Raw genomic sequence first — 12,747 nt, forward strand, 5'->3', positions numbered from 1 at the left:
GCTGTATCAGTTTTCATTCTCATCAGGAATATATGAGAGCTCTAGTTGTTCCACATCCTCTTCAGCACTTGGTATTATTAATATATTTTTTAACCAGTCTTAACAGGTGTATAGTGATTGATGACACACATTATTGTTATCAGAGATAGGAACAAAGAAAAAGTAGCAACGTCTTTAAGAGAATTTATGAAAGAGATATGCATGCCTTAGGTAGAGTTAGGTACAGAATGAAAAAGTTGTCTCTACCAGGAGATGCAATATGTAGTTTTCAAACTTCAAGGTGTAATATAACAGATAAAGCGATTCTGAAATTTTTAATGCCTCATTTGCTTACCTTAAGTATTACATCTCACAATCTTATCTATGCTATTTTTGTAAAATATTAAGCTAAACCGGAGGTTGTACTAGTTATAGAGGATCTCAGCAACATTACTTTAGTTGATGACATATGAGAAAGGTCATCCTGAATACACAAAAGAACTGATTAAGCATCCATTAATACTAAATGAGCATTTATTATAGTCTGAGCAGGTTCTAACAGCTGTATAAAGTAAGCATATTTGTGCTTAATTTGCTTAATTTGGGGAGAAGTATGAAGTATGAGTTAATATAACTGTAATACATGGCAAGATTCTGGAGCAGTTTATTCTTAAAATATCAATTTATAAATACCAGGTGAAAACCAGAATGTTGGCAAGTGAACAGTAGTTAAGACTTCAGATGGAAGTTTGTGAAGGAGATAGATAAATAGTATGCAAAAGCTTCAGCATACTACTCTGATTAATATAAATTTGGCTAGGTTTACTTCAACTATATTTCCTCTTGCATTATTTTATTTTTAAAGATTTTATTTATTTATTCATGAGAGACAGAGATAGGCAGAGACATAGGCAGAGGGAGAAGCAGGCTCCATTCAGGGAGCCTGGCGTGGGACTCAGTCCCCGGTCTCCAGGATCACATCTGGGCTGAAGGCGGCGCTAAACCGCTGAGCCACCCGGGCTGCCCATATATTTTTCTTGTTTTTTTTTTTTTTTTTTTTTAAATACAGTAAATAGCTTGTGTTCTATAAGCAGACATCCTGGTTGTACAAGTAGCACTTCATTAATATTGAGCATTGGAAGCCAGCTGGGTATAAAATAAAGATCAAAGCTTATATGATCTGAGATCTCATCCACATTGGATCATTATTTAATTGTGTGGTTGTATACCACTTGCATCTTCTCCAGGCCTTGTTTTTCTCAGTTGTGAAACCTGAGGATGGACTATTTATGTCCTTTCTAGGGTGTTTTGTGAATAAAGTGTTTTTAATAGCTTGATGGAAGGTCAATTATGAGCACCTAAGCTCTTCTAATTCTAAAAATGAAACATCTTGTTGGACATAAGTAGAGTCTGAGGAAGCTTTCTTGGGCCTGGGAAGACTCAGGTCATACCTCCAGAAGAATCAAGGAACCAGTTTAAGGCTGGCCCTTAAGTAATCAGGATCATTTTAAGCATATGGACTGCTCCTATATTCTAGAACTCTAATTCATCTTTGAAGCCAACTACTCAGTTGTGGTTTTAGAGAAAGTATTGAAAGCACCAAAACAGCATATCTGTTGCTCTACACAGTGTTGGCAAAACTAGTAACAAATTTAATTTTTACTCATCCTGGCTCTGGAAAATCTCAACGCCTGGGATATTTTAACTCCATCGTGTTTTTTGATGACTTCCAAAGTAGTACACCTGACTAAGCTCTTTAACTTTGTTACTATTTTGTCCTTTGTCCTTTGCATAACACCTGGATATATATGATGTACGCAGTTCCCTTTTATTTCTGTTTATCAGCTAGACTCTGAATGATTTTTTTTCCCCTCTTCCCATACCATACATGCAATACTGTAACTCCAATTTGCCTAACTCCTCTTAATTTGTAGGTCATTGCTGTCCATATTCTAGTTCTATCATTTGATCTTCAGGTCCACAAATTAGATATAATTATTACCTGCATTTACTGTTTCTTTTTTTTTTTTCCTACTTTCTACTCTACTGAATCTGGGATTTGCATATTTCATCAGTTATGGTAATTTCTTAGCCCCTGGGTTTTTTGTTTTTTGTTTTTTTGTTTTTGTTTTGTTTTTAATATTGCAGCTCCTGTATTCCCTCTAATCTTTCATTTTGGAACTCCAGTTAGATACATGATAATTTCTTCAAGTCTATCTCCATTTCTCTGGTATTCTTTTTACCTGTGTCCAGTTTGCTCTTGATCACATATATTGTATTTCTGATTTCTGTTACATATTTTTTAATACTAGAAGTTCTGTTTTGTTAATCTTGGTAATTTTTGATAGGTCTTGTCCTGATCATTCCTTTGATACCCTTTGTATTTAGTTTTACATATTAAACATGCTTTTTTACATTCAGTATAAGATAATGACAATAAGTGAAATTTTTGCCTTACTACTCCTGTAGCTTTTTTCATTCATGGTGAATTTTTTTTTTCTACCTGAGCTTTGTGGTTTCTAATTGTCTACATACTTTCACTAGAACTTTATCTGTGGGAATTCTTCTAGGTCTAAATTAATTCATCAATTAGAGAGAGCACAAGCAGGAGGGACAAGGGGAGGGAAAGAGAATTTCAAATAGACTCTGCACTGAGCACCAAGCCTGATGTGGACCTAGTCCCATGACCCTTAGATCATGAACTGAGCAGAAACCAAGAGGTTGTCCAACTGCACCACACAGGCGCCCCTTGGTCTGAATGTTTTCAAAGAAGATTTGCATTTCTTTTGGTAAGATACCTGGAAGTGTTATCAATTAAAATAAATTTAAGCCAAATTTTTGGGGACCATGTAGATAGTATGATTTTCTGTGTCAAACCTACATGAGAGTAGTAGGAATTTAAAGAATATCCATTCTCCTTCCCCACCATCATCCCAAGCCAAAGACAAGTCAACAAATAATTCGGCCATTATGGATGGTACCTTTTAAGACGTCTGTCTTTAAGTTTTTTCTTAGATGCCTGGGTAACTCAGTGGTTGAGCCTCTGCCTTTGGCTCAGGGCGTGATCCTGGAGTCCCGGAATCAAGTCCCGCATTGGGCTCCCTACAAGGAGCCTGCTTCTCCCTCTGCCTGTGTCTCGTCTCTGCCTCTCTATGTGTCTCTCATGCATAAATGAATAAAATCTTTCTTAAAAAAATTAAGTTTTTTCTGATCTGATTGCCCACTTTGTAGGTTTTTCCCACATCCTTTTCTTGGGCTCTTACTAAAATCCAAGCTTTAGTCCACCAGGATAATAAGAGCTTAACAAGTCTCTTTTTATCAGAAAAGCAAAAGCATTCTCAGAAAGGTAAAGCTACAGATGTCTACTTATTTCTGCCCTGGAATTTGGTCACATGCACCATGTGCCTTCTTCCTAGCTCCCAACTGTGAAACTGAGAAATTTTGTTTTCCCCCTTAACTTGCCTCTTATTTTAAGCAAGAGAGAGCGAGCATGGAGTATGAAGTTAGTACTTAACGAAGTGCAAATATTTTTGACTATTTAGGTGTCTCATAGCATTTTATTTTTTGGTTTTTTATTTTTTTATTTTTTGGGGTGGGGGGGCAGGCATGCAGGGAGAGGCAGAGGGAGAGAGAGAATCTTAAGAAGGCTCCATGCCAGCACATAGCCTAATGCTGGGCTTGATCTCAAAACCCTGGAATCATGAACTGAGTGGAAATCAAGAGTTAGACGTTTAACTGACTGAGCCACACAGGTGTCCCAGCACTTTAACTTTTTAAAAAGAGAATTTCCTATAAAATTCATTTTTGGTGAAATTAATTTCTTAAAATATTCTCCATTTAATATAATTTTCAAATTTATTGATATAATTTATATAATATCTGTGTTAGCCATTTAAAGTCAGCATATATCTGTAGGAATATTCCCTCTTTCATTCCTAATATGGGTATGTTCTCCATTTTTCTTCCTTGACCACTTTTCTAAGACTTCTCATTATTCTGCTTCTTTACAAAAAAAAAAAAAAAATTTTTTTTTCACCGAGCCTTTCTTCTGGGTATTTGAATTTGTTAATCTATGCCCTAATGTTTAGTACTTCCTTTCTCCTGCTCTCTTTGGAATTATTTGGCTATTTTTTAAAAAGTAACTTGAGACGGATGCTTAGAACTTTAAATTCTCTTTTCTGATATATGTTCAGGGTTTATGAATATCCTCTCAGTATTTACTTAACTGCATCACAAAATTTTCCATATGTAAAATTTTAAAAATTTATTCTTCTTGACATATAATTGGCATGTAGCATTGTGTACATTGAAGTTTACAACAGTGTTGGTTTGGTACATTTCTATATTGCAATATGATTACCACCATAGAATCAGCTGACACCTTTATCAAATCACATCTTTTTTTGTGGTAGGAACAATTAAGATCTAGTCTCTTAGTACCTCTGAGGTTTATAATAAAGCATTATCCGTCTGTAATCACTCTACTGTGTGTTAGATCTCTAGGACCCATTTGTTTACCAATTCCATGTTTGTACCCTTAACACATCCTCAATTTTTTCACCCTTAGCATCTGGTAACCACCATTGTATATTCCATTTTGTGATATCTCAGCTTTTTTAGATTCTACATATAAGTGATATCATACAATATTTGTCTTTCTGTGTCTTACTTCATTTAGCATTATGCCCTCAATATCCATGTCCTAAATGGCTGAATAATACATATTCCATTTTGCATGTGTTTATATATACATACATGCGGTACACACTACACACCTTCTTTATCCATACTACTATTGATAGATCCTTAGGTTGTTTTCATTTTTTTTTTTTTTAATTTATGATAGAGAGAGAGAGGCAGAGACATAGGCAGAGGGAGAAGCAGGCTCCATGCACTGGGAGCCCGATGTGGAATTTGATCCCGGGTCTCCAGGATCGTGCCCTGGTCCAAAGGCAGGCGCCAAACCGCTGCGCCACCCAGGGATCCCCCTTAGGTTGTTTTCAGATGTGATTAGGCGCATTCAGGGTGGTATGGCTGTAGACTTTAGGTTTTTTTCAGATCTTGACTATTGTGAATAAATGCTTCAATAAACATGGGTGGTGTGCACATATCTCTTAGATACGGTTTTATTTCTTTTAAATATATATACCCAGGAGTAGGATTGCTGAATATGGTAGTTCTATTTTTTATTTTTTGAGGAACCTCCATACTGTTTTCCATAATAGCTAAACCAATTTATATTCCAACCAGCAATATACAAGGATTCCTGTATCTCCACAGCCTTCAAGGACACTTTTTCTTTATTTTCTTTTACTTTGCAGAACTTTTTAATTTATGTAGATTGAGTTTATTTTTGCTTTTGTTGTTACATCCAAAAAATTATTGCCAAGACCATTATTGAGGGCTCTTTCCTACATTTTCTTCTAAGAGTCTTATGGTATTAGGTTTTGTGTTTAAGTCTTTGATTCATTTTGAATTACCAAGATTTGTCTGCCTATTACTGGGTCCTAATGTGGGCGAGACTGCTCCCAGGTCCTTTGGCCTCTGGTACTGGATACCACAAATTCAGCAAAGGCATTTCTTTTCATACATGGGTGTCTAATACTTATTGTTAAAAAAGGAGGAACATCTATGACCCATGATGCTGATACCACCTAAAGTTTTAATCAGTTTGAAATATTTTCTCATTATCATTATATTTTGTTGTCTCATGAACTATTTAAAAGTGTGTTTCTTAGTAATTAAACATGAGACTTTATAGTTATCCTTTATATATGGATTTTTTTCTAAATTTTTTTCTAAATTAATTACACTGTAGTCCCTTGAAATTTGCTGAGACTTTATGTTCTGTGTGTGCCAAAAAAAAAATAATGCATATTCTCCAGTTGGGTGTTATTCTTAGTATATTTACAGGTTAAGAATTTATTTGTGTTAAAATCTGCATCTTTACCTGGGTTTGTGTCTGCTTATTCAATTCATTACCAAAAACACTGTTAATACTTAGTGGAATCTGGAGTTGCTGTTTTAATTCTTTCAATTTTTGCTTTCTTTTGTGGCCATGTTTTTGAGCACCTACAAATTTAGAATTATCTTTCTGGTGAATTGAACCTTCTATTGTTATGACATGAATTTCTTCTCGCTGAAGATATCTTTTGCCCATTATAAATATAGTTTGGGGGTTGGGATTATTGATGGCATGGAATATCTTTACTCTTTTACTTTCAGCTTTTCTGTATTACTATGTTTTAGATATGTGTCTTGTAAACAGCATATAGTTGCATTTAGTTTTATTTGTTTTTACCCAGACTAATTTTTTAATCATTGTAAGATCTTTGTTTTTTACCTAAATCATTTAGTCTATTATATTTAAATAATTACTGATGTAATTGGGTTTGTATTTTGTGCTTTCAGTGTTTCCTTTTCTTTCTTGCCATTTTTATAGTCGATTATTTTGGAAAATTTGGTTAATTTAGTACAAAATGCATGCTTATTAAAGACTAGTGTTAATCACTGTTCTTTCCCATCTCTATATAATTCAGAGGCCTTAGCATACCTCGGCTTACCCATATCTGTTATTGTTGGCTTATTTTTTATTCTTGCTTTCTTAAAACCCTTACATGGCTTTTTAAATTGATTTATATAGTAGTCATTTAATGTTTCTCACATGTAGGGCAGCCTGGGTGGCTCAGCAGTTTAGCGCCGCCTTCAGCCCAGGGCGTGATTCTGGAGACCCAGGATCGAGTCCCACGTCGGGCTCCCTGCATGGAGCCTGCTTCTCCCTCTGCCTGTGTCTCTGCCTCTGTGTGTGTGTGTGTGTCTCTCATGAATAAATAAATAAATTAAATATTTTAAAAAAATTTAAAGTTTCTCACATGTAAACCATTTTCTGTGCTCTTCATTCCTTATTTCTCTTTTGATATACCAATTTGTGAATCACTTTGAGTTTTCAAGAGTTTGTGACATTTCCATCTTGGTAGTGTTTTAGTTTTTCTTCATTCTTGCAAGGTATTTTCACTGATTTTGCAATATAAGCTTGATAATTATATCTTATAGAGAAACTCATTCTGTTTTCTAGCTTTCATTGCTATTTTTGAAAAGTTCTCTGTCTATAGTAGCTTCTTTAAAGGTACTCTTTCATTGACTGCTCTTAAGATTTTCTCTTTGTCTTTGATTTTTTTTTTTTGAAGTTTTACCATGATGTGTCTAAGTATGAACTTTTTTCCCTATATATATCTGCTTGGAGTTGATTGGATAGCTTGAAGTCATGGATTGGTATCTTTTATAAGTTCTGAAAAATTTGTCTTTTTCTCTTCACAGAAATGTCTTTGAATCATCATTTTTCCTTTTTTTCTTCTGAAATACAGTAAGATATATTTAGATATTTTTCAGTCCTTTGTCCTTTTAATCTTTTATTTTCTGTTCCCTCCACTTCATTTTTAAGCTTACGTATTTTTCAGTACTAGTCTGCTATTTTTCTGTGTCTAATTTGCTGTTAAACTAATCCATTAAAATAGTTAAGTCTGAGTCCTAGCACTCAAGATGCTTGTAGTCTCAGAGGGAAAACAGACACGAAAATAGACCATTTTAATACTGTATAATATATATATTTCAGTGAAGGGAAGAAAAAAAATACTTAAAGACATATTGTAAAGGGCACCTGATCAGATTGGGGGATGGTTAAGGAAGAAAAAAATGTTGCCTAAGCTGAGTTAACAGTAGCATGAAGGAAAACAGGTACATTGCATTTTGGAAAGATAAAGATTTTTTTAAAGCAAACATAGAATTTGACAAAAAACAGTAATGGAAAGTTAGCTTAGAGCTAGTCAGCATAAAGCCTTTATTTTAACGCCTAGCAATGAAAGTAGGACCTTATTTGGGACTCTTTTGATCTAATACATAAACATTATACTAAAAACCTTGTTATTTGGGGTATATGGGTGGCTCAGACACTTAAGCGTGCCTTAGCTCAGGTCATAATCCCAGGGTCCTAGGATCCAGCCCTGTGTCAGGCTCCCTGCTTAGTGGGGAGCCTGCTTGTCCCTCTGCCTCTCTTCCTGCGTGTGCTATCTCTGTCAAATGAATAAATGAAATCTTAAAAAAAAAAAAAAGAAAGAAAAACCTTGTTATTTGTATAACATATATTTTAAATTGTATGATAATGTTTAGAAGATAAGAAGTGCAAATAATTCCTGTAATCCCAACCACTACCACCACCACCACCACCACCACCACCACCACACACAACTGGTTTGGTAGGTACAGCAAATAAATGCAGCAAATGGAGATTTGACATGATTCTCAGTCATGGGGTTTTTAAAGTGGCAAAGTATGTACTTAAGAATAGATTCAACATTTGCTCTTCTTAGAGTGGAAAAATAATTTCATCTTACAGAATTTTTTTACATTCCCTTTTTTGAAAGGAGAACATTAATGGGGAGTTCTGGTTATCCCTGTTTTGAAATATGTTTCACCATGAAGAAAAGTTTAACAAATATACTGGTACCCATGTGTTTTATAACGCTAGAATTTACCGTAACCTATGAGAAGGGAAACTAGAGAGAAGAAAAGTAGTTCGTTAAAAGGAAAAATAGGCAAAATCTGAGTGGACAGCAAAATGGTTCTCTAATTTCTAAATAAGTAAAAACTGGGCTTTATAAAACTAGATCTATCTAAAGTCAAATTTCTGCCTTGGCATATAGTTTTATGACTTTTGCAAATTACTTGATCTAAGTTTTAGTTGTTTCTATTTGTAAAATGAGGTTGTGTTACAAACTTTTGTGAGTTCCTTTGAAGATTAAATGAGGAGAAATACCAGCTACTTAACTGTGCCCTGACATGTAATTTTATTGAGCCCTAAACATTGGCCTAAGCACTATACAGGGTTTATCGTCACAATAACCCCCAATTTGTGGCTGAGGAAACTGCAACAGAGAGATGTGAAGTAAGTATATGATCAAGACCACACCAATAAGCAGTAGCCACAGGATTTTAATCTAGGCATTCTGACCTCCAGAGCCCAGACCCCTAATCATTATGTTATTTCTTATGTTTTTATAATCCTTATTAAAACTGAGGACATAGTTTTCCATAAAAAATAGTGTTAGGTTTTATAATATTACAAATTCACAGACTATTAGAATCAATGTATCTTTCCAGTGTCTTAGTACAACCTGTTTTAATGTGCAAGAATTTCTTATATAGCGTCTTTAACAGATTATAATACAGCTTTTGTGTAAATGCTTCCAGAGACAAGGAATTCTATTACATTCTAAGGAATCTTTTCATTGTTAGATAACTTAAAATGTAAGGAATTTCTCTTTATGATAAAATTTTTATCCTCACTACCTTTACCTATTTGTTCTAATTCTTTGCCTGGTGGGGAAATAGTAGGTGGATAGCTTCTTTCATAAGCATATAATTAAATATTTAGGCAAGAATCTTTTCTCTTTCTCACCCTAGGCTAAACACCATCAACTATTTTACAGACAACACATTTCCACACATTTCTCAATTTGAGGGCCTTCTATGAATGCATCCCAGTTCTTTTTTTTAAAATGTGCTTACTATAAATTAACTTTATACACCAAATTTTATGTGATTTTGATTTCTTACAAAAGTATCATTTATGCTAAAAAAAAAAAAAAGAAGAAGAAGAAGAAACCCTAACTGTTCACAGATCTGAATACACCTAAGTTTTTAGTCATTACTTTAATGTGCAATTCATTTATGGACACAACAAGAGATATGCTTACACTTCATATAAGGACTACTAGTTAATGTTTATTGAATATTTACTATGCACCATTCCTTTTTCTAAGCTCTTTAAATATAATTTATTTAATCACAATAATCCTGTGAGCTTGATGCTATTTTTACTGTTTCAATAAGGACAGTGAGGCACAAGAGCTATTAAGTAGTTTTACCCCCTATTATATGGTTTGTACTAAATCTCAGTTCCAAACCTGAGATTCAGACCTAGGTACTCTTAACCACTCTGATATATATGTCTTAGTTCAGGCTGCTTCAACAAAATACCATGGATTGAGTGGCTTAAATAACAGACATTTATTTCTCACAGTTCTGGAGGCTGGGAACTCAGATCAAGATGCCAGCAGGGTCAGAGTTCTGGTAATGGACCTCTTCCTGGTTTGCAGACAGCATCTTTGTATCCTTACATGATAGAGAGACCATCCTGATATAATTACTTCCCAAAGGGCTCGCTGCCAATACCATCACATTAGGGCTTTAACATGTGCATTTGAGGGAACATTAACATTCTGTCCATAGCAGTAAGTTAAGTAGTTCTTTTGTGAGCCTGATCTGAAAAGTTATCTATACTTAATATTAGATTTTTAATATGAGTATGTCACCTATAAAATCAATGTTTGGACCAGCTATTTTGTAATGTGGGGAATTCAGTTACAATAAAAACTTTTCTTGAATTTGAATCTCAGCTAGAAACTGTGACTTTTCTGTTTTGTGATGTGTAAAACGTGGATAATATCTGTCTCAAGTTATTTTAAGGATTAATATGCATACATATACATATTTGTGTATAATTATACTGTTATATATGTAAATATGCGCACGCAGAGTCTAGTATGATATTTACAAGGTTTTTAAATGGCAAAGAGGCAGCATAGCACAGCAATTATTAAGGTAGACTTTGATATGGAACTGACTTACTAGATCCATGACCTTGGGCTGGTTTCTTAACCACTCTGTGCCCTAGTTTTCTTTTTCTTTCTTTCTTTTTTTTTTTTTAATTTATGATAGTCAGAGAGAGAGAGAGAGAGAGAGAGAGAGAGAGAGGCAAATACACAGGCAGAGGGAGAAGCAGGCTCCATGCACCAGGAGCCCGACGTGGGATTCGATCCCGGGTCTCCAGGATCGCGCCCTGGGACAAAGGCAGGTGCCAAACCGCTGCGCCACCCAGGGATCCCCCTAGTTTTCTTTTTCTATAGTATGGGTAGTGCTTATTATAGAACTGTTTATGAGGATTGATGAGTTTATAGAGCCCTTACATCAAAACTTACACTTTGTAACATAGTATATAAATGATAAAATGGTATTTTATGTCAGTATCTAGCATAGCACCTATATTTTTGCAAGTTAATTAAATTATGTTGAGTTTTTAAAGATTTTTTTTAAAGGAATTTATTTATTCATGAGAGACCTACAGAGAGAGGGAAGACTGGTAGAGGGAAAGACAGGCTCCCCACGAGGAGCCTAATGCGAGGCTCTATCTCTGGATTCTGGGATCATGACCTGAGACAAAGGCATACATTCAGACACTGAACCACCCAGGTGCCCCTGTTGAAATGTTTTAAACTCACTGATTTTTTTTTAAAGGAATGTAAACACTCATTAAAATCAGTTGATCACACCATCTTTTATTGCACTTAACCGTGAAGCAGAAAGGTTAAGTAACTTGCACTTTAGATAATTTTCCAATGATAGCCAAGTTACTTGGCTGTAACTGAGCCAGGTCTAGTACCCTAGTCTTCTAGGTTCTTTTTTTATAAGCAAGGGACCTATAGTAGATAAAACACAAGATGATGAACTTCAATATAAAGAATTTTAGTTATATGGTAGAAATAGTTCAACAATAATGGGTTACCCAAAATAATTAGAAGGTTCTATTTGAAGTTTTTGTTTTTATTTTAACAATAGAAGCACTTCTGTATGCTTTATAAGAAACCATGGACTTGAAGCTTTAGATATCCCCCAATCAGCAATGTGGTATCATTCAATCGGTATCCTTGAAACACTTTCCATTGTGAACATCCTCCTAGCAGAAAACAAAATGTGAAGTCTTTAATACATATGTTTAGGTTATTACTATAAAGAATGCTGGCCTTCTATTTGAAATACCCTTAGTCCTATTTACAAAGAATTACTTTAGAGGAATTTGTATAATGTTTAAGTATGCTTTGTTCTCTAACCAATCAGGTAGTAAGTAGAGATTTAGTTCAGTAGTTGAATAGACGAGTCAAATTATTTTACTTAATTTAAACATAATAGTGTTGGGAAAACTTGAGGCAATGATCTAATTCAGTTACAGACTCAGTGTATTCCTGGCAGATGATCTTGCAACTCTGAACATTTTCTTGGCTTGAATAATCAAGATTTAAGAAATCTTGCATTATCTGTAAGCAAAAGGAGATTCCCTTTAGGTGACATTAAGCTCATCTCAAACCTTATAATTCTTTATTCTTTGAGAATATTAACTTTTCATTTTAAGCAGCCTAATTAGTAATTTTGACATACTATTTAATTTACAGATTGCCCAAGGACTCCAGATACTCCCAGCAGTGACCCTCGTTGTTCCACTAGCAGTAATAGATTGATGGCCTTACAAAAACAGTTGGATATAGAACTTAAAGTAAAACAAGGTGCAGAGAACATGATACAGATGTATTCAAATGGGTCTTCAAAGGTAAGTACTATAAATGTAAATGTATACAGTCCTCATTATTTGCAGATTCCGTATGTGTGAATTCACCTACCTGATAAAATTTATTTGTCACCCCAGCATCAGTACTTGTGGCACTTTTACAGTCGTGTGGACATGCACAGAGGGCTGAAAAATGTGAGTTGTCTGATGTGCATGCTCCCAGCTGAAGTCCAACAAGGTGCTCTATCTACCTTGTTCTTTAAGGTCCTACACTGTAAACAAGTATCCTTTTCATGGTCTGTAGTACCACAGTTTTTACATTTTTGTGCTTACTGTGATTTTGCTCCTTTTAAATAATGTATTATGATTTC

The 12,747-nt window shown here is 34.7% G+C and overlaps 1 protein-coding gene across 1 annotated transcript in view; it reads left to right on the top strand.

The window, feature by feature from the left end:
• Nucleotides 1–12,747, top strand: part of PKN2 (protein kinase N2) — a 130,694-nt gene that overhangs the window by 51,989 nt on the left and 65,958 nt on the right. The window contains exon 3 of the mRNA XM_055340447.1: nt 12,264–12,418. Within this exon, the coding sequence (XP_055196422.1) occupies nt 12,264–12,418 (155 nt within the window). The remainder of the gene's footprint in view (nt 1–12,263; nt 12,419–12,747) is intronic.

This window comes from Nyctereutes procyonoides, unplaced genomic scaffold (genome assembly GCF_905146905.1).
Source record: "Nyctereutes procyonoides isolate TBG_1078 unplaced genomic scaffold, NYPRO_anot_genome, whole genome shotgun sequence".
Classification (NCBI taxonomy): Eukaryota; Metazoa; Chordata; class Mammalia; order Carnivora; family Canidae; genus Nyctereutes; species Nyctereutes procyonoides.